The 25,889-nt window shown below is 35.0% G+C and overlaps 1 protein-coding gene across 3 annotated transcripts in view; it reads right to left on the reverse strand.

Moving 5' to 3' along the window:
• CPED1 (cadherin like and PC-esterase domain containing 1) overlaps nt 1–25,889 on the reverse strand; it is a 256,715-nt gene that overhangs the window by 180,379 nt on the left and 50,447 nt on the right. For all 3 annotated transcript variants that reach the window (XM_016125247.2, XM_016125248.2, XM_016125250.2), the window contains one exon: nt 19,835–19,910. In XM_016125247.2, the coding sequence (XP_015980733.2) occupies nt 19,835–19,910 (76 nt within the window). The remainder of the gene's footprint in view (nt 1–19,834; nt 19,911–25,889) is intronic.

The raw sequence follows: 25,889 nt of genomic DNA on the forward strand, positions 1-25,889 counted from the left end.
GTAGTAGTTAATAATTATCAACTAATATTTATGGAAATACTTATGAAGTAATAATCATAATACTTAACATTGTGGATTGCACGCTCTGTGCAAGACATTGCTCCAAGTACTTTATTTTTTTTTAATTATTGTTGTTTTTAATTTTTAAAACAAATTTATTTAACACACGATTGACCACATAATTATTTTGGTGGTATTGATCTTATTGTAATTTTTTTAAATTACATTTATTGGGGTGATATTGATTAATAAAATTATATAGGTTTCGAGTGTACAATTCAATAGTACGTTATATGTATATACATTGTGTGTTCACCACCCAAAGTTAAATTTTCTTCTGTTATCATATACTGTTCCAAATACTTTAAACGTATTAATTAAACCTACTATCTCAGCAATCTTAGGAGACAGAGTCATTATCATCCTTAAATTGCAGACAGAAAACTGAAGCACAGAGAAGATAAGAAACTTGCCCAAGGACACTGGGCTATTAAATGACCAAGATGGGATCCCCACATATGCAGCCTGGCTGGTCTGCCCCTAGCCACTATCCAACAGCAGATGTGCAACCAGGTCAAAGCAATTACTCATTCTGAAAACAATTTTCAAGAACCATTAATTCCAAAGAAATCATGTATTACCCACAAAACATAATTTGGTTCTACCTACATTTATTAACCCATGTCCCCAAATTGGAGCTTTATAAACCAGTTTGGCTGCACGATCAGTGAATTCTAAAACCCCTCCATGAAGGTCAGAAGAGCAGCTTCAAAATGTCAAGACAACTAATTCTTGGCCCAAAGTTGTCACTGTCACTACAGACACCCAGACCTAAGGCTGGTGGCTACACCCACGTCTGAGTCCCCCTCACCTCAGGCTGCAGCGTGAGGTTTGCCATGGCGAGTTTTCTACTTCGCCTAGAGAGGTCGTAGATGGTTTGGGGAGCAGAGGCAGGAGTGGGCACATCAGAAAAAGTGTAACAGAAGGAAGGAAAGAGAGAGAATACCAGTGAGCACTGAGGGCCTGAGCTCCGGCTGCCCAGGACTGCTAGTTCCCTTCTGCTACCAAGTTCCCTGCAAGTCTAGAACAAAACAAAACAAAACAAAGACAAACAATCTTCTGCCTGCAGCAAATTCACTTAACATCTGCTTATATGTAAATATTGTGATAAATAAGAAATTATAAAGATTATTTTAGTTGATGAAATAACAACAGTAGCAACAACAATAAATTTAAAATGAGTAAACAAGTTCAATTTCTCATTAGGGGCCTAGCTATTTGGTTTTCTTAAATAGCTCCTTTCTTAATTTCTTGCATTGTAAGATGCATTTAAATACAGTACAGTGGCATATAGTATACTACTCGAGATATGTATCTGCTTCTGTTTAGCTATTTAGCCCAGAGATTCTTAGAGCTTCCATTTCTTTATCTAAGAAGACATGACAGACAGTGTCTGCCCCATAGATGGTTACAGAGGGTTGAAGAATAAGTATGTAAATGCAGGACACAGCGTCTGACATATAATAAGCAAAAAGTAACATTACCTCTTATTATTTAGGGGAAATTATCCATAAAATAACCTGTGACATAAAACATGAAGCTTCACTCTAATTATCTATAAAATGAACCCAAAACTCATACTAATTCTGTTTGATGACTGTCTGTACTCAAGCTCTAACTCTAAGCAATATTTGTCTATTTGTTTCCATATCAGAATGTCTCCAAAAAGAACAATATATTGTTATCACAGCTTTACGTCAATGTGGAAAGCAGAAAACCTCATTTGATTTTTTTCTCCAAATCTATTCATAGATATCTTGAGTAATATGGAAGCAATGCCTTATTTGTTACTTTTATAGATGTATAATACATGTTTTTATAAAGTATTTTTATGACAACTCTATAAGGAAGGAATAGTCAGTACAATTGTCCCTATTTTATAAGTCTTGAAAAAAGGCACCAACAGGCTAAATATAATGTAAATACAGTTAGTAGCTGTGCGGAACTAGAATTCAGGTCTCCTTATACCTGGACCATAGGATTCCTCACTTTTGCCTTCACTAGGTGAAAAGTTAGATTTCTTCTAACCTCTTAAGTTAGAAATCTTATCAGCACATAATTTCCTACAGGTGCTTAGAAATGAATGAGGCAAGATGGACTTTCAAAAGGCCCTTTCAGCTAATGTGGATGAATTACCTACTTTTGTTCTTTTGGGAGTAAGCTGACCCTTTTATATCCTACATATTTTCTTGTGAAATGACTATCAACGCTTGGATGGTTGCTGCTACCATTCCATGATGTCATTAACTAAAATGACTCAAGAAAAAAAGAAAGTTCCATATTTTACCATTAGATGGTGCTAAGAGAAGTTTAAAGAAAATAGTCTCAAAAGTTATTGATGGAATGAATTACTCCAATCAATGAATTTGATTGGAGTTTACTATAAAAGAATCTGTTTCTTTCCCAGACAGAAGCACACTCAACCCATAATCAAAGAGTAAAACATCTTCCAAAGTTACCCTATTCATTCAGTTAATTATACTTCTGCCAAGATATGTAACTTTTCTAATTACAACTTCAATTGTAAATGAAGGATTCTAAGATTCTATTTAAGGAAATGAATGTATTTCATTTTGTTTATAGTTCGCTACAACTCTCATTTGGAGTCTTTATCAATATATTCTTCAACAAATGTGTCAGACCAGAAGACACTAAATTGACCCAGCTAATGTGTTGGTCTTAATAAACTATATTATTAATTGTTATATTTATAATGAGAAGTGCAAAAGACTAGTCATAGCAAGCATCATCTTCCCATCAATAATATGTTATATAACATACACTTTATGAAGTTGTGTACATTAGAATTAATCACTCTAGTGGGCTTTTATTTTGTAATATTGATGATGCTTTGCGAATCAAAAGTCATTTCATGCCCCCGAACTTCCATGAAAATGAATGAACAAAGCCTTGAGCACCACAAACTTATGAACAATTTCTCTGTCATAACATTTTTAAGTTTTTTGTTGTTGTTGTTCAATATCTCTACCACTGGAAGGAAACTGGGATAGAGATTATCTTCGAGTTCAACACTGTGTACCCTAAACACTGAACACTCTCTCTGTATAATATATATGTACATATGCACATAAATATTAGATTTTTTAAATGCATAAACAAACTAATCAAAATTAGAGTACAATTCTCATTAGCTTATTGGGTTTACTAACAAAATATGACATCAAGTTTCAGGATGAATTTTCACCACTTCAGCAGCTAAATCCTAGAAACTGATTTTGTTCCGTGCCCTTCTTGACTCAGCTCTTATAATCTTTAAGTAATGCAGCCCTCAAGTTCTTAAAAATACCAAACTTTTGGCAACTTCTGTAAGAACTTTTCATCTGTTTTGAAGCAAGTTATGTTTTTTAGTTATCTTATCAAAACTTCAAACTCACTGTTAATATTTCTGTTGTAAAATCAGTGGCTTAGGAAAAATTGGTGTGGGGAAAATATCACAATCACTGCTTGGGTGATGTATTTGTTGAAGAAAATGCAAACATAGTATATTTTATTTTAGCAGGCTACATTCTGAGTCATGGAATGTGTCTACACATAGCCAGAAATAAATTATTGATAAATAGATATAGTCTGGGTAAATAGGATACCCAAATCATGAAGTACAAATATAGTTTACCAAATTTTTATTATGTAATGAAAATAAAAGTTTTTATTATGTAATATAATTTCATTATTGTAAACAAGTTGTTTTGGCATTATTTAGATGTAATGCTATCTGCCTATGTTTATCATTGAAATAAGTAACAGGGGCCTACTGGAAAGAGTTAGACAACAAAAGTGAATATCACTCTTTCTTTATGGTCTATTGAAAATCAGAATTAATAGTCAGAATTGAATTATTATAAGTTTGCTGAGCACCGCTGCCCCTAGTGTGTAACAGTGTTTGGCACAAGATAATAAATTCTCTAAGTGAAATAAATAAATATATCTATATGATAGCATATGATGGCATCAGGGACAGAGGTCATAAACCAGAAATGTAAAGTTTTACCAAACCAGTTCAACTTTCAAGGGTCAAGACCTTTTAAACTTGCCCTACAAAGAACAGATGGATGAATGAGCTCCTAGTTGTTAGTCTTTAGTACAACTTCAGAGACATCAACAAGTCACCAAATGTTTACTGGAAGATGAACATGCTGTCCCTTTAAAATTGGTCTGATGCCAAATGTGCAAAGTATGAAGCCCTGAGCAACACAAGAGTAAGAGATACCTTTGGGTCAGTGAGCTTGGTCTAGCTTCTCCCAAAGACAATACAAAGTGAGTTCCCTGAAGCTCACACTCACCCACACATCCCAGGGCTACCAGACACCACTGACATTCTCTCCCATCTTGCCAGTGGCCACCCTTGAAGCACTACACAGTGTATGTCCCAGGCACATTGACAAGATTGCTTCTTAAGTTTTAAGATCAAGTAAAAGAAACAATTATGTAGTTTCCAACTGACAGGTTATAATAGGCAGTAGTTTTTTTTTTTTTTCCTTTTTAAAAGCAAAGAAGCAAAGCTATTATTTTCCCAAAATCTTCATTTGATTTTGGCTGGGATTAGTTACCTTTGAGATTTATAGTTCACAGACAGAGGAGTGAATTTTATGAATATTCAGGCTGTATAGGGGAGTGCTACATTTGCAGAATTCGACAATTTCCATGAGGTTCTGACTGGTGTACAATGGTGTTTAATTTCTTGTCAGTAGAATTCCTCATTTGGACTTAAGTATATCCTTTGGTGGAAAAAAAAATGTATATTTGAGAGAAGAAAGTATAGCAGTGCTAATTAATTTATCATATTAGCTAGCTCTGGAGCGCAGAGGCAAGTTCTGAGAACAATAAGAATTGGAGTTCAAGGTAGAAAGTAAGAACTAAGCATGGCACAGAAAGGCAAATCCACATACAGACAGCAGAAGGGCACTTTGGTAGCCAGTGAACAGTACTGAGCTCTTGGTGCTGAAGAGGAGGAAAGATAAATATTCTCTAACTTTAAAATAAAATTTGGGGTAGGGGGCTAGTTCTTCCTGAAGAATTCAATGGGCTTTCATCATATAACCAATCAAATATTTATCAAACATCTGTAATAAGACATCTGTTGTTTTTGTCTTTCAACAGCTCTTTCTTCTTTTGGGGATTTATTCTCCCATCTCCATATGGGTCTGAAGGAACTGCCAATCACAGTTCCCTGTCTCCTTCACCCACCCTGGGCTGTTATGGGCAGAATTACACCCCCTCAGAATCCATATGTTGAAGTCCTAACTACCCAGTAACTCAGAATGTGACTGTATTTGGAGAAAAGGCTTTTATAGAAATGATTAACTTGAGGTCATCAGGTTTTAAATGCGATTAAAATGAGGTTATTAGGTAAAAGGCAGGAAGAGGAGAGGGCAATGAAGCGTGCTGTCGAAGAGACAGTGAAAGAGCTTGGCTTGAACAGAGTTAGGTTGGGGGAATAATGAGCGGCCAGGGAGAAGTGTAGACTGCCTCAGCCTGTGGGAGGTCTTGAATGTTGTCACCCTGAGGAGTCGGGCAGAGTGAAGTGGTTAAGCAGGCTCCAGAGTCATACTGCCTATGTGCAGATACCACTTGTTAGACGTGATTCTGGAAAATTCATCTAACTTGGTTACTACACCTGAGTAAAATAGAAATAATATTGATATTTCGTTCATGTAGATATTATAAGTACTAAGTGAATTAACATATATGTGTATGTATATAAATATATATCTTTAAAACACATTGTTTTTTTTTTTTAATGTAAGACCCTACTGCTGACTTTTTAAATATTTTTAAAATTTTTATTATATTTTTTAACATTTTATGTTTTTATTTTCCCTCCTTCCTTTCCCCTCTCCCTTCTGGTAACCACTAGTCCATTGTCCATGTCCATGAGACTGTTTGTTTGTCCTATCCATTTGTGGCTTTTAGGTTTATATCCCACATAGGTGATATCATGTGATTTTCAACCTTTTCTCTTTGGCTTATTTCGCTTAGTATGATTATTTCAAGGTCCATCCAGGTTGTTGCAAAAGGCAGTATTTCATCTCTTCTTATGGCTGAGTAATATTCCATGTATATATGAACCACAGCTTCTTTAGTCAATCATCTATTATAGGATACTTTGGTTGCTCCCAGGTCCTGGCCACTGTGAATAATGCTGCTGTGAACATTGGTGTGCAAGCATCTTTTTGGATATGAGTTTTCAAGTCTTTGGGGTAAATACCCAGTAGTGGGATTGCTGCATCATATGGTAGGCCAATTCTTAGTTTTTTGAGGAACCTCCATACTGCTTTCCATAGTGGCTGTACCAATTTGTAGTCCCACCAGCAGTGTATGAGGGTTCCTATTTCTCCACATTCTCTCCAACATTTGTTATTACTTATCCTGTTGATTATAGCCATTCTAACAGGTGTGAGATGGTATCTCATTGTGGTTTTGATTGGCATTTCCCTAATAACTAGCTATGTTGAGCATCTTTTCATATATTTGTTGGCTATTTATATGTCCTCTAGGGAGAAGTGTCTGTTCAGGTCTTCTGTTCATTTTTTTTTTTTATTGGATTGTTTGGGTTTTTTTGTTGTTGTTGTTGTTATTGAGTCATATGAGTTCTTTGTATATTTTGGATATTAGGCCTTTATTGGAGGCGTTGCTTCCAATATCTTTTCCCATTCGGAAGTTGTCTCTTTACCTTGTTGATGGTTTCTTTTGTTGAGCAGAGCTTTTTAGTTTGATGTAGTCCTATTCATTTATTTTTGCTCTTACTTCTCCTGTCTTTGAGGTCAAATTCATAAAATCCTCTTTAAGCCCAAGGTCCTTGAGTTTTGTTCCTATGTTTTCTTCTATGTGTTTTATTATTTCAGGTCTTATATTCAGGACCTTAATCCATTTTGAGTTAATTTTGGTGTGTGGTGATAGACAACAGTCCAGTTTCATTCTTTTGCAGGTGGCTTTCCAATTTTCCCAGCACCATTTTTTGAAGAGGCTTTCTTTTCTCCACTGTATATTTTTGGCGTTTTGTTGAAAATTATTTTCTTATATAAATATGGGTTTACTTCTGGACTCTCAATTCTGTTCCACTGATCCGTGTGTCTATTTTCCTGCCAATACTATGCCATTTTGATTATTGTCATTTTATAGTATAATTTAAAGTCAGACAGAGTGATGTCTCCAGCCTCATTTTTTCTTTTTTTTTTCTCAGGATAGCTTTGGCAATTTGGGGTCTTTTGTGCTTATATGCAAATCTGATGATTTTTTTGTTCTCTTTCTTTAAAAAATGACAATCAGATTTTTATGGAGATTGCATTAAATCTGTATAATGCATTAGGTAATATGATCATTTTAACTATGTTGATTCTCCCAATCCAAGAGCATGGAATATCTTTCCATTTCTTTGTATTTTCTTTGGTTTCTTTTAATAGGGTCTTACGGTTTTCACTATATAGGTCCTTCACGTTTCATTAGATTTATTCCTAGGTATTTTATTTTTTTTGTTGCAATTGCAAAAGGAATTATTTTTTCCACTTTTTTTTCTGAAGCTTCATTATTAAAATATAGGAACGCTGTGGAGTTTCGAACACTGATTTTGTATCCAGAGACTTTACCGTATTTGCTTATTATTTCTAGTAGTGTTCTTGTGGAGTCTTTAGGGTTTTCTGTATAGAGAATGATGGTATCCTCAAATAGTGACAGTTTGAATTCTTCATTTCCTATTTGGATTCCTTTTATATCTTTCTCTTGCCTGATTGCACTCAATAGGACCACCAACGTTATATTGAATAACGGTGGCAATAGTGGACGGCATTGCCTTGTTCCTGATCTTAGAGGGAAAGTTTTTAGTTTTTCACCATTAAATATAATGTTGGCTAAGAGCTTGTCATATATGGACTTTATTATGTTAAGTTACTTTCCTTCTATACCAATTGTGTTAAGAGTTTTGATCATAAATGTGTGCTGTATCTTATCAAAGGCTTTTTCTGCATCTATAGATAAAAATCATATGATTCTTATTTTTTAATGTATTTTTCTGGTATATCACATTAATCAACTTGCATTTATTCAACCATCCCTGTGCCCTGGGATGAAGCCCACTTGATTGTGATGTATAATCTTTTTAATATGTTGCTGTATTCGGTTTGCTACTATCTTATTTAGAATTTTTGCATCTGTGGTCATGAGAAATATTGGTCTGTAGTTTTCTTTTTTTGTGTTATCTTTACCAGGTTTTGGTATCAGAGTATTATTGGCCTAATAAAATGAGTTGGGAAGTATTGCTTCCTCTTTAATTTTTTTTTGGAAGAGTTTGAGGAGAATAGGTATTAAATGTTATTTGACTGTTGGGTAGAATTCACTGGTGAAACCATCTGGTCCTGAACTTTTACTTTTTGGTAGGTTTTTGATGATTGTTTCCTTTTCCATACTGCTGATTGGTCTATTTAGATTTTCCATATCTTCTTGATTCAATCTTGGAAGGTCATATTTTTCTAAGTACTGGTCCATTTCTTCTAAGTTATTGAATTAGGTGTTATATACTTTTTCATGGTATTCTTGTATGATCCTTTGTATTTCTGCGGTGTCTGTTGTACTTTCCCCTCTTTCGTCCCTGATTTTGTTTATTTGTGTCCTTTCTTTTTTTCTTTAGTGAGTCAAGCCAGGGGTTTGTCAATTTTATTAACCTTCTCAAAGAACCAGCTCTTTGTCGTATTGACTTTTTCTATTTTTTTGGTTTGTTTGTTTTCAATTTCATTTATTTCTGCTCTAATTTTGATTATTTTTTTCCTTCTGCCAACTTAGGCTTCATTTGTTCTTCCTTTTCTAGTTTTTTAAGATGAAGTGTTAGGTTGTTTATTTGGGCTCATCCTTGTTTTTCGAGATAGGCCTGTAACAATATGAACTTTCCTCTTATGACTGCTGTTGCTGTGTCCTAAAAATTTTGATATGTTGTACTATTATTATCATTAGTTTCTGTGTATCTCTTGATCTCACTTTTTAATTCTTCTGTGACCCAGTTATTCTTCAGTAGCATGTTGTTTAATCTCCATGTATTTGTGTTTCTTCCTGCTTTCTTTTTTACAGTTGATCTCTAGTTTCAAAACATTATGATCAGAGAATATGGTTGGTATGATTCTTGAGAATGTCCCATATGCACTAGAGAGAAATGTATAAGCAGCTGTTTGGGGATGGAAGGCTCTGTAAATGTCAATTATGTCCAGTTGGTCTAATGCATCATTTTAAAATGTTATTTCCTTATTGATTTTCTGTTTGGATGATCTATCCATATCCAACAGTGGGCTATATAGGTCCCCTTCTATGATAGTGTTTTAGTCTGTTTCTCCCTTTAGTTCTGGTAGTAATTGTTTTATATATTTGGGGGCTCCTTGATTGGGAGAATATATATTAATAAGTGTTATGTCTTCTTGGTACATGATTCCCTTTATCATTATGAAGTGTATCTCAGTATCTTTCTTTCCCTTTTTTATTTTGAAGTCTATTTTGTCTGATATTCATACTACTGCTCTCGATTTTCTCTGAATGCCATTTGCTTGAAATATCATTTTCTACCCTTTCACTTTGAGCCTATATTTGCTTTGGAGCTGAAATATGTCTCCTGGAGGCAGCATATGGTTGGGTTTTGTTTTTTGATCCATTCTGCAGCTCTGTGTCTTTTCATTGGTGAGTTCAGTCAATTTACATTTAGAGCAATTATTGAAATATGAGGTCTTCTTATAGCCATTTTATCTTTTGCTTTCTGGTAGTTCAGTGTTTCCATTGCTTCCTTGTCTTTGTGTTTCTGTTTTCTTTATTTTGGTTGGCTTTTGTGGGTTTTCTCTCTAGTCCTTTTTGTTTTATGTTATAAACTTCAGTTCTAAATCTATGAATATGAAAAGGATAGTTGTGTATGTACGGTCATCCCTTTTCTTCTGCACGTGCCTTATCTCCATTCCCCTTTGCAACTTTGGATCTTTGAATCCTCCCCTTTTCAGTCATTGTTGTCTCAGTTTGTCCCTATGTATTCTAAATGTTCATTACTATCTTGCTATAGCAAATCTTTTCTTATTTTAAGCTTATAATTCCCTGTTCCCCTATTCCTAGTACAGGTTGCACTCCTCTGCTTCAATCAGCCTGCTAGTCACCTTACTCCTACTTTTTTTTCTTTTTTCTCTCTCTCTTTTTTTTTTTTTTTTTTGTCATTTCGTTTTAGGTGAGCTGACCTCTTTCAGAATTTTCTGTAGTGCAGGCCACATAGTAGAGAATTCCCTCAATTTTTGTATGTCTGGAAATGTTTTTATTTCTCCTTCGTATTTAAAGGAGAGCTTAGCTGGATACTTTATTCTTGGCTGGTAGTTCTTTTCATGTAATAGTTTGAATATTTGATTACACTCTTATCTGGCTTGTCAGGTTTGTGCTGAGAAGTCCAATAATAATCTTACGGGTTTTCCTTTGTAAGTTACTGTCTTCTTTTCCTTGGTTGCCCTGAGAATTCTGTCTTTGTCATTGATTTTTGATAATTTCGATACAATGTGTCTTTGTGAAAGTCTTTTTGGGTTGAGATAATTGGATGTTCTATTGACTTCTTGAATTCCAAGCTCCAGTTCATTTCTTAGATTTCAGAAATTCTCGTCAACTATTTGTCTGAAAATGCATTCTAATCCCTGCTCCTTTTTCTTCCCTTTGAAAATTCCCATTATTCTTATGTTTCCTCTCCTGATGGTATCAGCTAATTCTTGTACTTTTCTTTCATTATTTTCCATTCTTTGGTTTCTCTCTTCTGATTTATTTCATTTCTAGGTTTCTGTCTTCGATATCACTGATCCTTTCCTCCATTTGGTCGACTCTATTTCCCAAGCTTGTTTTATTGTTCAACTCTTGTAGTGTGTTCTTTATTTCCAGAAGGTCTATTTGGTTCTTTTTGAGGGTTTCAGTCTCCTTGCTAAAGAACTCATTCTGCTCATCTAGTTGTTTTTTCAATTCCTGAAATTGTTGATATGACTCCTTTTGGATCTCACTGAGTTTTTTTCAGAAGTACCATCCTGTATTCTCTCGTTTAAGCTGCATATTTCTATGTCTGTATTTTCTGGAGGTTTTTCTCTTTCTTTCTGAGCTGCCTTGTCACCTTGGTTGTTCATGGTGTTTAATGGACTATTTCTCTGCCTGGGCATTAATGGAGTGTGTTCTGCTCTTCCCCCTGCCCTCACATTCTCCCTCCCCCCCACCCCCCAAAATAAGATTTTTTTTTATAACGGTCTCTACCCTGTTACAAATAAGGTGTTTTTCTTTTGGTTTCCAGTAGGTGGCATCTAAGACTCTTGGATCTCTGCTTTATATAAAGTATTAATAATGTCTTTTTTTCCTTATAGATGTTTAATCATGCTCTCTACCCTCAGGCTCAGTCCCTGTCAGTGTTAATGACAGTTTCAGTAGCATTTGCTCTGATTTCCCTGGGGTTCCGCCTTGGAGTGTATGGGGGTAGGGGCTCTCTAGGTTGGGAGTTGGAGGCTGCGGCTCAGCCTCAGTTTTGCAACCATGGCTGGTAAAAATCAGCTGTGGTTTCTCTGCCATCCCCACTTTTCTGCCGTCCCTGTTTCCCTGCCTTCCGCCCTGGTGATTGGGCACTGCCACAGTCGCGTGGAGCTCACAGCACTCTCAGGCAGGGCTATTCAGGGAACTCTCTGCACCTTCTCCCCTCCCCCTCCTCCTATAGGAAGTTTTGACTTGAAGAGGCAGCTTCTTTATTTCTCCCAGTCCACCATCTGACATTCGGGGTTCTGAACTGTGGTAGCTCTTATGCGCACATCCCACGCTCAGACGTGCTGGTGTGCAGTTGGGTGTTTTTTGTTGTTTTAGGTGTTCGGCTTATTGTTGTTTCAAGGGAGAGATCATGGAACATATCTCATGCCACCATGTTTAATCCAATCTCTAAACATATTGGTAATATACAGTCTACATAGATATTGCATAAACAGGCAAGATATTTAATAATCTAAAATATATTTTTATTTTTAACTCAGTATGGTATATTTTTCTATGTCAATAAATGTAGATCTCTATAATTTTTTACTGTCTTTATAGCTTTCTATTGATAAATATACCATAACTTTTTCACTCTTGAACAGCATAGTACTCTAGAATGCAAAAAATTGTTCATGAATAAGGAAAGAATGAAAAATTGTGTAATTTCACAAAATTCACATTTTTTGTTTATCTGTATTTTCTGTTCTTTTCATAATGAATGTATATTACTAGTATAATAAAGGAATAAAAAGGAAAGGCAAAAGGAATTTTTAAAATGAATGTTTGATCATTTAAAAAATTTGATTTCTATTTTCATTAACTTTTTTCTTGTGAGTGGCCAAAAGTCTAAACAGTATACAAGAAAGAAAGATAATAACATTTCTGCTAACTTTCATGCTTGATAAATAGAAAGAATCACAAAAGTATTTCCCATCTCCACTGACAGTTGTTAACTATCTCCATTCTAGAGTTCCTTCTCTAGAGTTGAGATTCACAGACTGAACTCTCTGGAGCTTCTCGGTGGCTGGACAGGTATTAGGCATCAAAAGTTGCCTTCCTGGGCTACCAGGAGGAAGAAAAAAAAGGGCAAATGAGAGGATGAATAGGGGAGGATCTTACCCATTATTGATCAGAGCAATTCCATTTCTTCATTAAATAAGGCTTCTGAGTTTTTTTAAGGTTTAGAGTTTAAACAAGAAAAATAATCCACCTGGGCATCCACTGTAAACTATATCGATGCTATTTCTTTCTCATTTAGGTTTTCTGGTTATTTCTCAGACACTCTCACTTTCACAGGATCCACAGAGAAAAGATGCTGAAGCATAATAGTCAGCAAGAATTATTGGATTTATTTCCTTTGCCCTAAATGCAAAACCATTAAGATGAAGAAAACTACCTAGAAAGTTAATCTATAAGAAGCAGTAAAATACTATCGGATTAGTAAAGACAGAAAACGCTCACCATGGTCTTCCTACTCTACCTTTTGGAAGTCATCACTTAACTTCTCCTCTAAAGAAATGATGAACAAATATTTAAAGCATTTTGAGTTGAAATGGTACAAAATATGAGTTTGCTTAAGGGAGGTACAGGTCCATCTCCAGCATCTATGAATGAGGATCAACCAACAATGTGAGAAAGTGTTACATTTAACATTTTAGACAGCAATAAGGTGATAACTCTTTTGGCAGCAATGGTAATCACCTAGAAGATGGTACAACATCATGTAATTTATTGATACCTATCTACATTGTGTATGTGTAATATTACAGCGGTTCTTTAGTTCTTTCGTAGATGCAAATACCTTATTGCTCAAAATGGGTAAATGTATCTTAGAAAAATGAGACAGTATTTTCTATTTTTCTTGCCCCTGTTCTCTGCCCATAGCACCAACTCAATATTGAGCTCATAATGGGTAAATGGATAAACCTGTTCAAACATTGCCAAGGCACTGGCAATGATGGGCAGGGCTCTGTTTCCACCACTCTAACCCCCTCTATTAGTGTCCCCTCAAGTCTTTCATTTAAGACTAGTATAGGGACTACTATATACCAGAAACCATGATCATGCACTGAACTTGAGAAGTGAAAAATAAGGTCCTGCCCTCAAGAAGTCTCAGTCCTTGGGAGACAAACATACAACTACTACTAAGATACATGTGATTTGGCTATAATGGAGGCTTTCACAAGGTACAATAGGAATCCAGAGGAAAGAAAGTATAAATCTAGCTCAGCAAATCGAGCAGACTTCACTTAGAAAGACACTCTTGAATAATAATAGTTTAGATTTTCTTTTTTTAAAATTATTTATTTATTATTATTATTTTTTATGATGGCATTGGTTAATGAAATCCAATGTTTCAGGTGTACATTTTAACAGTAAGGCATATATATTTTTTACACTGTGTGCTCACCTCCCATAGTTAGATTTCTTTCTGTCACCACGTATTTGACCCCCTTTACCCTGTCTACCTCCCCCACCCCTCTCCCCTCTGGTAACCACTAGTCTATAGTTCAGATTCATGAGTCGCTGTTTGTTTGTCCTGTTCATTTGTTGCTTTTAGGTTTATATCCCATGTATAAGTGATATCATGTGATTTTCAAATTTTTCTGTCTGGCTTATTTCACTTAGCATGATTATCTCGAGTACCATCCATGTTGTTGCAAATGGCAGTTTGATTTTCAATATGAAATACATACACAAATGTTTCTGGTAATTATCTGGGTAGATACATTCAAGATATTTATTTTCTTCTTTATATTTTTTTCATTTTTAAAACAATATTCTCAATTCAGAAGGAATGTGTTCTTGGCCCACCACTTGACTTTTCTGAGGCTTATAGTTGAATGACAGATTAAAGGCCATTTTCTGGTATCTAACTTGTCTAGCCCAACTGACGGCTGTCTAAAATTGTTGAAAGAGAGCATTTTACAAACCATAACAAAATCCTCAGCACACTCTGCTGTCTTCTCTTGTGCAATCCATCTTACAGGTAGGAGAGGGTCTTCTCTACCCATACTGGATTGAACAGAGCACTAAGAACTATAATTTACTTCTATGAGCCTTAGAATACTTGGAAAATTCTCCTATATTTTTCTATGCTGTGAATGCTAGGAGTAGTTCTTAAAGTTTTTCATGTGTTTTCCTAAGTATTTTAGAGGGAAATTAGGAGAGGTTGCTTCGGATGTCACTGGCCAGTTATGTTGTTGGTGGTGGTTGAGCTGACAATTTCAGGAGTAGGATGATTCTCTATTTTAGCAATCGCAGAAGACATCCTCAGGAGAAAGAACAGAAAACTTATGTGACTTTCTCCAGTGTTTGTTGTATAGAGCAGAGAAATAAGATTGAAGGATATTTTTTTCTATTGCAACATTGCTAAGGTATATCTGGGTGATGCCTTGTACTTTTCTACGTTTTCAACTCTTTTTCTTTTCTTAGAAACTAAATAGCTTATGTTAAAGAGTCTATAAATTTGACGACAAGCCAAATAGTGAAAATGTGCAGGTTCTTTAGCCTCTCAAGCTTCTAAATTAATTATTAATTTGTTATGTCACATGTTGAGCTTCTGTAAACATTAGGGTGTGTGACTTCTGTTCTAGATAAAAATCTATCACTGGGTCAGGTCAGAGCACTAGAGAGCTCGTTACTTTAGCCTCACTGTTTAGTCCCCTACAGACTGTGAGCAAGCCTAATTCACTTGTTTCCTTTGTGAAGGGGTCGGGGAAAGGTCACTCTGGCTGCAGTCTCAATAATAAACTGCATATTTAAGGGACAAGCAGGAAGTGGGAAGGGTATGAGATAATGTAGACTTAGAAGTAGGCTGGTCACAGTACAGATGGAGACTAGTGGATGGATATACCAAGCTTTAGGGGTGGACAAGCTTAGTGATGAACTAAACAGGAATTTGAATGCACTTCCACAATCCTACCAATTAGTAATTCATTGGGTTCGCAAGCTTCTTTTGTAAAAATGCAAATACATTTAAGAGGCTTATGAGAACTGTGAGGGTGTAATTTAGTCTGCATTAGTTCCATCAGCTTACTTTCTGCTATCACCTAAAAAGATGAATTTTGCTTGGAGAAATAATTTTTTGCATAAAGGATATAATCGTGTGTCTGGCAGGAGTTGGAAGTGTTTGGAAAGACGGAAACATGAAGGAGCATATAGGAAACACAGAGATGGGCGGCAGCATTTGAGAACACAGAAAACAAGCAGACTTCGGCCTTCTCTGAAAGTTTTACCTGATTACCTTGTAAAAATAAGTCCCGTATCTTTAATCCTATGAATGTTCTTTTCCACATAATCTTGTTTGAAGGAAGACATTCCTCCAAGTTATAGCAAAGGGGAGGTAAATTAAAGCAATAAAAATCTTCAAATGGTATCAAGCATTGACAGTTTTTCTGTTGTTTTATTTAAATTCAAGCTAGGCCACCTGATTCTCTGACAACATTTTACTGCTTTCGTATGATAAATAGGAATTTATTAACCTGGAATATTAAAAACAATCATCAGTGCCATGTTAGATAAATAGCTATTATTGGTCAATGTTTAAAAATAATTTTAATTATTATTTTAAAGACATGTTTTATATTTGGTAGTAAAGATCTATAATTTTTTAAAGTCCAGTCTTGTTTAGATACAAAGAAAGGTATTAAATTTTACTCGTTTTCTATTTTCTGTATGTACTCACATGTTACTAAGAAAATGATGACGTAGATCCTAAAATATTCAAAATGCTACCTTTGAGTACAAGTTTACGTACGTTTCAAACTTCATGTGAAAATCAGTGCTCAGAGCTAACGTTACTTGAAAAAATGAGTAATAGCCAAAAATTTGACTTACTCCTAACCCTGACTTCTTGGATGATGATGCTATATAAAAGAGAACAAAAACAACAACTCGCAACCCAAATAAAACAGTTCTTTGATGTTTTGTTTTGTACTTATATTTCAAATATGGAAAAGATATCCTTTTTATGAAAAAAAAATCAGACTTAATAAAAAAACAACACAAAACATTAGCAAAAAGTTTGAGCCAAATAAAAATTTATGAACCTTCTTTTTTTAAAGCAAAGCATTAAATGGCAAGATAAAAATAAATCTTTGTGTAAGCCAGTAAAAATTCCATGAATTTGTTTGTGCCTTTAAGTGTGAGTTATGAGACTGATGGCAAGTACACTCTGTTTAGCTTTGGAGTGGAACAGACTGTGTTAGTCTTACGTGTTGTCTTCAAGCACACCTCCTCCCCTGGCCCAAACTCTGTCCTGCCACACTTGCAGGGCCCCAACCACGTTTACCAGTGTGGTCTCCCTCACTTCTCAGCATCCCTGTCTCTGCCTGTTGCTTAAGATAAAACCTGGGATAGGACATCTGTATGAGAAAAATGCAGTGAATCATGGAATCTCAGCATTATTGATCATTGCCAAACATTGTATTTTTGTAAGAAAACTGAAGCACGACAAGGCTTTAAATCTTGCTCAGAAGTATACCTTGACTAAGCTTCAGAGCTACAACTTGTAAGGTATTCAGCTCTGAAACTATTGAGACGTTTCTCCATGAATCTTTTATATTTATGCATATTTTGCAAAGAGAGGCACTGACAATCTTTGTTCTGAACTATTTTTTCAAAGACATTTATAAAGCAGATAGCTTTGAAGGATAAAGATACTGTCTCACTCCAAAACAAAGAGGCTTCATCCAGTATTACACAAATAATGTCTCCCTCTGGGGCAAAAGGCAGGCATGCTCGCTGCCCATTATAAAACAGTTAAACTCCCCAAGCTCGGTTCCTCTTGAACCACAAACAACTAAGTATACAAGTGTCACCTACCCTCTTCACATCTCCCTGTGGGAACTGAAATTCAGCGAACCAAGGCAAATTCTGATAGTTCGCCTGCTACTGGTGCTGTAAATAATAGAGTTATTTGTCTCTGACCCAGGAGTCTCATGTCTTCTGCCAGCATCCACGAAGCTATGGCAGGCTGACTTGTGAACTTGGAAGTGGGAAGAAATCTCAGACCCTTCATGGTTTTTGACAGAAACATAAATTTATAGTAAGCATCAATCATCTGAAGAGAGAAAATATTAAGTATTGAGAGGCCTCTTGCTTGATTTTTCAAATCTAGGATGATTCAGTTACCAGTTTTTGAGCATTATGTGTTAGGTATAATATATAATATTCTTTATTCTTCAAATCAAATTATACACACACATATACACATACCTATGGAATCTACTTTTTAAAAAAATTTAATCTATGAAATGATCTCATTATTCTCACTTTAAGATTAAAAAAACAAACAAATAAAAAAACCAACCCTGAAATTAAGTCACATAGTTAATAGTTGACAGAGCTAAAATCTCTGGTTTCAAAATTTGTGTTTTGCTTACCTCCAAATAAAACACAGCTTAAAATGGCATAGGCCATTTTGGTTTTAAATAAAACAACTGTATTATAATGTATTGTGTTTAGGTTTACTACTTTACCTTTGCAATAGTACTGACTGACGCTATAAAGAGGAATGACATGCCGCTGCAAACCTCTAGCCAATATGAAATATTCAGTATTCATAGCAAATAAAATGTTTTTAATTTTGTGAATACTGACTTTATATTAATACTAGATATTCATAGAAAATGTCTGCAACAAGTTATTACTTAAAAAGATTAAATCATAAAATAATGCTGTAGACATATTCTTTTAAAGCTACACATCTAAGAAAACACGACAGGAGCAATAATTGCATTTAAAAGGTTATATATTCTATAAAACTATCTCATGAGTCATGGAGATTAGAAAATGACACACTAGACAGAGTGGAGAAAGGACTACCTGTATTTAGAATTTATAGATGTTCCTAAGAATAAAAAAATGTTTAAAGCAAAAGAAAACAGAAAAAAATGTCTTAATTTTGTGGAAGCAAAATATTAACTTATTTAAGAATTGTTTGGAAAATTTTTTAACTGGTAATCTATTTCTGGCTATAAATGGGCGTTCATTCTTTTGATTCTATTCTGCTAACTCCAGTGCTAAAGAAACTGAATGTTCTGGCTCAACCATTTTGAAATGTAAATGGCAGCAACAACAATAAAAAACTTAAAAATCTGTAGGCACTCTTCAAAATGTAAACAATTTTTTTTCAAATTGTCTTAACTGTTTTTTAGATATGTATTAGTAGTGTATTAATGGAAATAATTATTTTACTTGCTCCTCACAAAAACATTTTTTTCATAAAATAAAAAAACTATCCAGCTGACATTTACAAAAGCAGAAGAAGTTTATAATTATGGAGTTAGTTACAATTGTGATGTGAAACAATAACTACAGAACCAAGTTTATGCCATTGTCATTTTAGATGAGTATCTTAAATTTAACAAGTTTAATTGCTGATTCATTTTTACTTTATTTTAATACTTTGTAAATAACAGCAGAAGACTGTAATTTTTATAATGAAATATACCAGTATGGTTAATGTTTGGTATGGAAGCAGAAACCCCACAGAAAGGCTGATAGGTTAAGAAATCAGTTTTCTGATTTCACTGGCACACAAACTAATAAAAAAGTAATAAAGCTATGTAGATCTAACTTTCAAATATATAGTAAAATACTTTCTAGGGGCATAGCTGTTGTTAAACATTAAATGGGTTTTAAACTAGAAATCTGAGGAAACTTTTCACTGATAGGTTTTAAAGTAGGCTATAATTTTATCTATGAAGACTTATATAACATCCGATGTTTCTTTCCACTCCAAAAATTTATGAGAAAATGAGATGGTAATTTTTACCTCAAATTTCTAATGTTGTCAAAACATAATTTAGCCATTCAGTATCCTGTCTTAAACACATAGACAAATTGAAAGGATTTCAGAAAGAAGAAACACATCTGTTATAAAGAGAATCACTCGATCATGAGTAAATATGTTTTTTAAAAACTTTGTTTTACATAATTAAGAAGTACCATAACAATTGCTTTTAAAATAAAACGGCAGTTATTTTAAAGGCAAACATATAGGAAGGAAAGGAATAGTCATCTGGAAAGTCATAAGGCAACACTAAAAAAAATAATATTAATGTTATTCCTGCATTCCTTATTATCGAGTTCTTCCCAATGGCAAAACCTTGTGGATTCTGATAGATTTGTGATAGTGGAATTGATAGACAAAGGAGCTTAATATGCTGATGTGAGATCTCATCTTGCCAGTTGGTTTCTGCTAAGGAAGCCTACATAGCTCTCATGTTTATACATAAAGAGACAAAGGAAAGATTACCTGGAAATCTTCTAATTATTTGACATAATCCTTCCTTTCTGCAAAGCTGATGCTGTATTTCTGGTAACATGTTTACCTGAGAAGAATGAAAAAGATTCTAGTAAGTTGGGCATTCATAAATGATAACGCAAAGGAATGCAAAAACCCAGAGGGTATGTGGGTGTGAAGTATTGTCTACACCATCCACACTTGACCCTGCAAGTCGGATCTGGGATAACATAGTGTTTTATAAATAACCAAAAAAACAAAAACAAACAAACAAACAAAACAAAAAAACAAAAAAAAATTGCCCTTAGAAATCTTCAAAATATTTGGGAATACTTTTGTTTACCCTGATGTATTTCAAAGCAGTAACATTTGCTAGAAATAAAAGGCAATACTTATGTCTTTATGGAAAACAGAGCAACACAAATAACTTGATAGTTACAAATTTAGCTATGGCAAAAAATAGTACCAAACATACCTCAAAGGCAACTAAACTTCCAAGTTCCAAAGGCCCTCAGTGTCTTGAATCATTGACATTAAGTGGAAATTCAGTGCTAAACCCTTTTAAAAACTTCACAGTCTTCACTTCATACTGATGGGCATTCTTGCTTCCAAATGTGAAGCCTGGTCACCACAAACCTCTATTTTTACAAAAACTTGACCTTAAAAAGCTTCATAAATATTATCATAAATTCAAATATACACTTTAACTTACCAAAAAAAAAGATATAAACAAGCTAATTCTCTCCTCTTCTGAACTTACCTATTGCTTAGCTATTAGCAAAAAAAAAAAAAAAAAAAAATCAAAAATAATGCCAAATATGGTAAAACCTTGTTAAAACCAACAGAAAGAGATCGATGTAAATTAACTTAAATATCAGATTCACTTTTGAACCACTATTGATCATTTTTAAATTAATTCACTCTAAACCAATAAAATTTTGTAATTTCTCTATTGTGTCCTGCTGTCGTTAGAAGAAAGAAGAAGCCAGCTGCAGTTGGAGAAAAGAGAGGGAACCAGAAACACAGATTGTAGACCACTTCGGGCACTTAACAAGGGCGGCTTTGAGCATAACACAGCACATCGCTCAGCTTCTCTTTCTCAGGTTCTCCATTTGTAAAATAAAGCATTTAGAGCCTTTGGTTTCTGAGTTCCACTTCTGCTCTAAGATTTTATGAATTCAATGATTCAATCATACTTGCAATTTTTTAAAATATATTTTATTTAAAATGTTTTGAAACAATGCAAATATTCTCCAACCCTTGCAATCCTGTTAACTACTATTCATTTACTCAGCAAACTGTAGACTGCAGCCCAGGTTATGCAGGAATGAAGCCCGGGCTTCAGGAGAACCCGCTCTGTGGCTCTGCACTAGCAACATTCCTAAATACTTTATTTTGAAAATCTAGAAAGATTCCAAAGTCTGAGTCACTTGCATTTTAACTGTTCTGGAAATTGAAAAAAAAAATGCTATAAGATTTTAAAGGTGTCTACATTTCTTAAATTCGCAATAAAAAGGTTCAGAGACTAAATGTAAGTAAAGAAGGATTTTCATCAAGTCCTGAAGTTTTCATTCTGAAATCCTGACAGGCTAGAGGAAGGGACAGAGCAGTGCACAAGTCTGGGGAATTCGTAACAGAGGTTTGGGGTTCTTTTCTTAAATTAACACACAAAGAATTTTTTTTTTTTAATTAGATGTGAAATGCTTCAAAAGTCCATAAACTTGAATCATTTTCTCCCACGTCAGGCAAAATCACACAGCTGCTATTGCCTAAATAGAATCTTTAATAATATAAAGACCCAGAAATAGAAGCAGCATTAGGTCAGTAACATTAAAGACTGTATTTACCGGCACAGGTCCAGCTCAAAACCTTCCCCACTTCTTGAAGGGCCCAGAGCAAATGTGCTGACACTGCAGATGCTTAGAGCATCTCAGGTCCCATCATCCACTACAAACTGCACTAATGGCCCAGAAGAATTTGTGCAGATGCTGCTGCAAAGATGGTGTATGGCGTGTACAGGTTACAGATAGAAGGGTAGGTTGCTATGTCTTCTTATCAGAGAGGTGACTTTTCATGTGAGACCTTTGGTCAAAAGGATGAACTGACTCAGGGTCAATGAAGCATTTACTTAAAAAAACAAAGCCAACCAAGAGAAGCAACTGCTCTCCTGCTTCTGCCTCCCATTCTTCTATCTCCCACACAGGGACCTCTTCCTGTGCTCTTTCCTCTAAAACCTTTGGAATTCAGAGTCGAAGCAGACGACATAATCATAGTAACACATGACGCTAGAAATATCATCTCCATTCTACTCTGGAGCCAAGCACCAAACTGAGCAGTTCAGCCAAATAACTCAGCACAAAGAAACACATTCAGGGTCTATGGGTCATACAAGTGTGGCAAATAAATGATTAATTACACGTATTTTAACTTTTTAATTGTTAAACCTAATAATGCTCTCATATCTTACTGGTTTTTATTCTTATTTTTATGTACATAATAAAATTTCTAAGATTTACATCGTTATCAATTGGAACATCATCAAAGAACTTTTCATCTGGATTAGCTAACTTTTATACGATGAGACGCTCCAGCTTAATATTGTGATGCTTAGTTTTTAGTAGGTGTTATTTTAAGGGCTCTTTTGAGGTTCACAGCAAAATTGAGACGGCGTAGAGATTCCCCACACACCCATCATCCCCACACAAGCACAGCCTCCTTCATTGTTAACACCCCTCACCAGAGTGGGGCATTTATTACAGCTGATGAATCTACACTGACACATCGTAATCACCGAAATGGTCATTTCTATACCAATTTTATATTGGATTAAAATGCTTTAGAACATGCACCCGCGCGCGCGCGCGCGCGTGTGTGTGTGTGTGTGTGTTTTGTAGACTGCTGTTCTGGTGTTTTTCTTGGCATAAAATCTTTTGTATCTTTGAAAAGATTAGAGCACATATGTAATGATGTTTGAGCCTGGGATATTTCTGAGATCAAATAAAGAGAAAGAAAATGTGCATTTAAAAAGATTTCAATCCCAAGGTACCTTCTACAGTTCTAATCCTTGGTAATCTGCATCTAGATTGTTTTTATTACATATTTTCAGAAGCAAAAGTAAAAAAATCATTTTTATTTTGAGACATATTTTGTTAATAAAAGCAAGAGTATGATATTAATTAAAAACACTTTGAAAGTGTTTATAAATCAAAAAGTAAAACTACAGTAATACCGTTAAGGAGAATAGACTTGAATTTGGACTATTTATAATGTATAAGAAAAAACCGAGGGGAAAACTTTTTTTTAGTCACTCATGAACATTAAGAGTGATAGACATTTCACACTATATTTTAGGGGACTGCTTTTTTCCTTCATTAGATCTGTACAGACATTCATATCTTTTATTTTATCAAAAACAGGCCCTCTGAAAGCTGCTCAGAATAGTCCATAAGGAAAAAAAATTAATAACAAAAAGAGGATCAGCTAATCAAAAAAAAAATCTTTTTATCCCCCATGTCTCACATGCCATTATCACTCCATAAAATTTACCTGAAAATGTCTTTGTATGCTTTAAAATATGAGTCATTTCAGTCGTTCCCGGTGCCCTTAATACTAAAAACAGCATCCGGGTTGTAGTGGTTGTTAATCCTACAAACATTTAGAGTTAGAAATGAATCTCTCTGCTCTTGAAACACTAGCTCCTGTCTGTTAGAGGTGAGATATAGCCCCAGTTACTAAATTTAGTGCTGTCCCATGCAGTGGACCTCACTTCACTTTCAGCATCACATAGACCAATACAGTTTTAAATTTATGTTTCTCCCCTCTGACTAGGGAGATTCCTGACTATTCATTTTCTACAACAGATCTTGTGATCATTTTCACTAAGCACTTGAATTCACAAGCTCTGATATGATTAATAATGTCCATTTGATCATGTGCCCTTTCTTTGTTTACTCTACAATCCCTGACAATCCTACAACATCCCCAAGAAATCTGAAGCAACTTCTGTTTTGACTATTTATGTTTACATGATGTCATGGCTCATGAAGCTTCAAATTCTTCAAGCTCCAAAGCGACAATTATCTAACATATATCATTTAGAATTTATTTTTCTTTAAGAATAGTCATTAGAATAGGCTGTAGATTCAGTGACTAATATTTATTTAGAAATGTTCTATAGCAATATGGTTAAGAAAACAGAATTTGAAATTGGGCTGTCTGAATTTGAATCTTGGTTGCTTCATTTATTAGCTATGAAGTCTTAGGCAATTTTCTTAACCTCTTTGTGATTCAGTTTCCTCATATGCAAAGATGGACATAGATAAACATGTCAGCACTTAGAATGGTGCCTGGTACCTACAGGAGGCCTTGGTAAGAGATGGGAGGTGGGGAGTAGAGAGAGGCTGAGCGCTTATCTTCCCAGCTTCCTCTCCGCAGGGCTAGGATTTGGCGATGACTAACTCTCCGGACTTTTATAGCTCCCTTTCCACTGACCTCTTTTCTTGGCTCCAGCTCTCATTAGGTCCTGCTACACAACTCCTTCTACATATCCTTCTTCAGATCAGAGGTGGGTAAAATTTTACGATGTTGTTGGTTTCTGGGGGTATCTAACAACTTTCTGTTTATCTTATCCTGCCAAAACCTCTGTAAATAGTTCCTTCATTAGTTTCTCTTCAGTTAAACCCTTTTGAGCATGGCATTTGTCTCCTGCTGGGAGGTTGACTGATACACACGAAAAGTATTATAGACTTCATCCTATAGTTGATGAGAAGCCATTCAAGATTTTAAGCACAGAAGTAACCAGGTTAATTCAGCATTTTATATTTTTCACTATGATTACTGGGAGCAGGACAGATCTGGGGGCAAAATGTTTGTTTTAGAAAAATCAGTAAGGAGGATTTGGCAATCGTCTTGGTAAGATATGGTGATTGTTTGATCAGAATAAAGAGTTACTATGGATATTTGAGAAATCTTGAGTAGTTTGTAGGATATTTAGGAAATATTTATTAGTTAAATTCCTTAGTATTGGTGATTGATAGAATGCAGATTACAAGGGAGAGGAAGGGCGCAAAGGTCAAGGCCAGATTTCTATCTTAGATAATGACAGAGTGGTCAAGCATGCTTATGACCAATAGAAAAGAAGATCTGCTGAGCCTCCAGATGCAAGAGCAGAAGTAAATTTACTGGGGAAAACAATGAGTTAGTTGTTTCCGTGTCGCGTTTGAGATGTCTGTGTGACATATAAGCAAAGATGTTCGACTGGCCTACAAGCCCAAAGCCTAGGAAGGTGCTTTAAACTTCATATGGAGATTTGGGAACCATCGACTACAAATGGTAATTGAAACGTTGCGAGTGGGGTAAGGGAACACAGACATTTGAGAATGGCAGCGGAATGGTAGCTAATAAAAAAAAGAAAGAAAGAAAAACAAAACATAAATCCCAGAAGGAATGGCTAGAATGTATAAGAAGAACCAAAGCAATGTGTTCAGCCCAAAGGCCAAGGGAGTAAAGAGTTAGAGAAGATATCAAGACTGTCAGTTGCAGAAATATCAGGTGATGCGGGTTGCTACTACAGTGCTATTTTAAAACTGAAAAGCAGGTATTGATTTCAACACTTTCCTCATTGACTTGTTATAGGTATCAAAACCAGAGCATATGTAAATTTTCTAGTACAGCGACTAGCACACTGTAGGCATTTGATAAGATTTAGTTAACAAAAGCATTTCTAGAAGTTCACACAAAATAGTAAATATTGGATGTCAATTTTGAAAGTTAAGAAGAAATTGAATAAGTTTTATTATAATTCAGGATACCAATTTTAGTTTGAAAATGTCAAAACAGTGTTCTGGAGAATAAAGACATTGCTACTTTGTATGAGAATGTGGACAGGGTAAGTAATACTCCATAGACAATGGACTTCTAGATCAAGTTTTGAGTCCTACTAGGTAAAACTTGGTCCTTATTGATAGCTGAAGTTGAGGGAGATCCTATCAGACAAAAAATAGTGACCATTTTATGGTAAAGTGGATAAGACACAGTTGTTGGAATTTTCTCCAAAGATGTAATGGAT

The sequence above is a fragment of the Rousettus aegyptiacus genome, unplaced genomic scaffold (genome assembly GCF_014176215.1).
Source record: "Rousettus aegyptiacus isolate mRouAeg1 unplaced genomic scaffold, mRouAeg1.p scaffold_m13_p_13, whole genome shotgun sequence".
NCBI classification, from domain to species: Eukaryota; Metazoa; Chordata; class Mammalia; order Chiroptera; family Pteropodidae; genus Rousettus; species Rousettus aegyptiacus.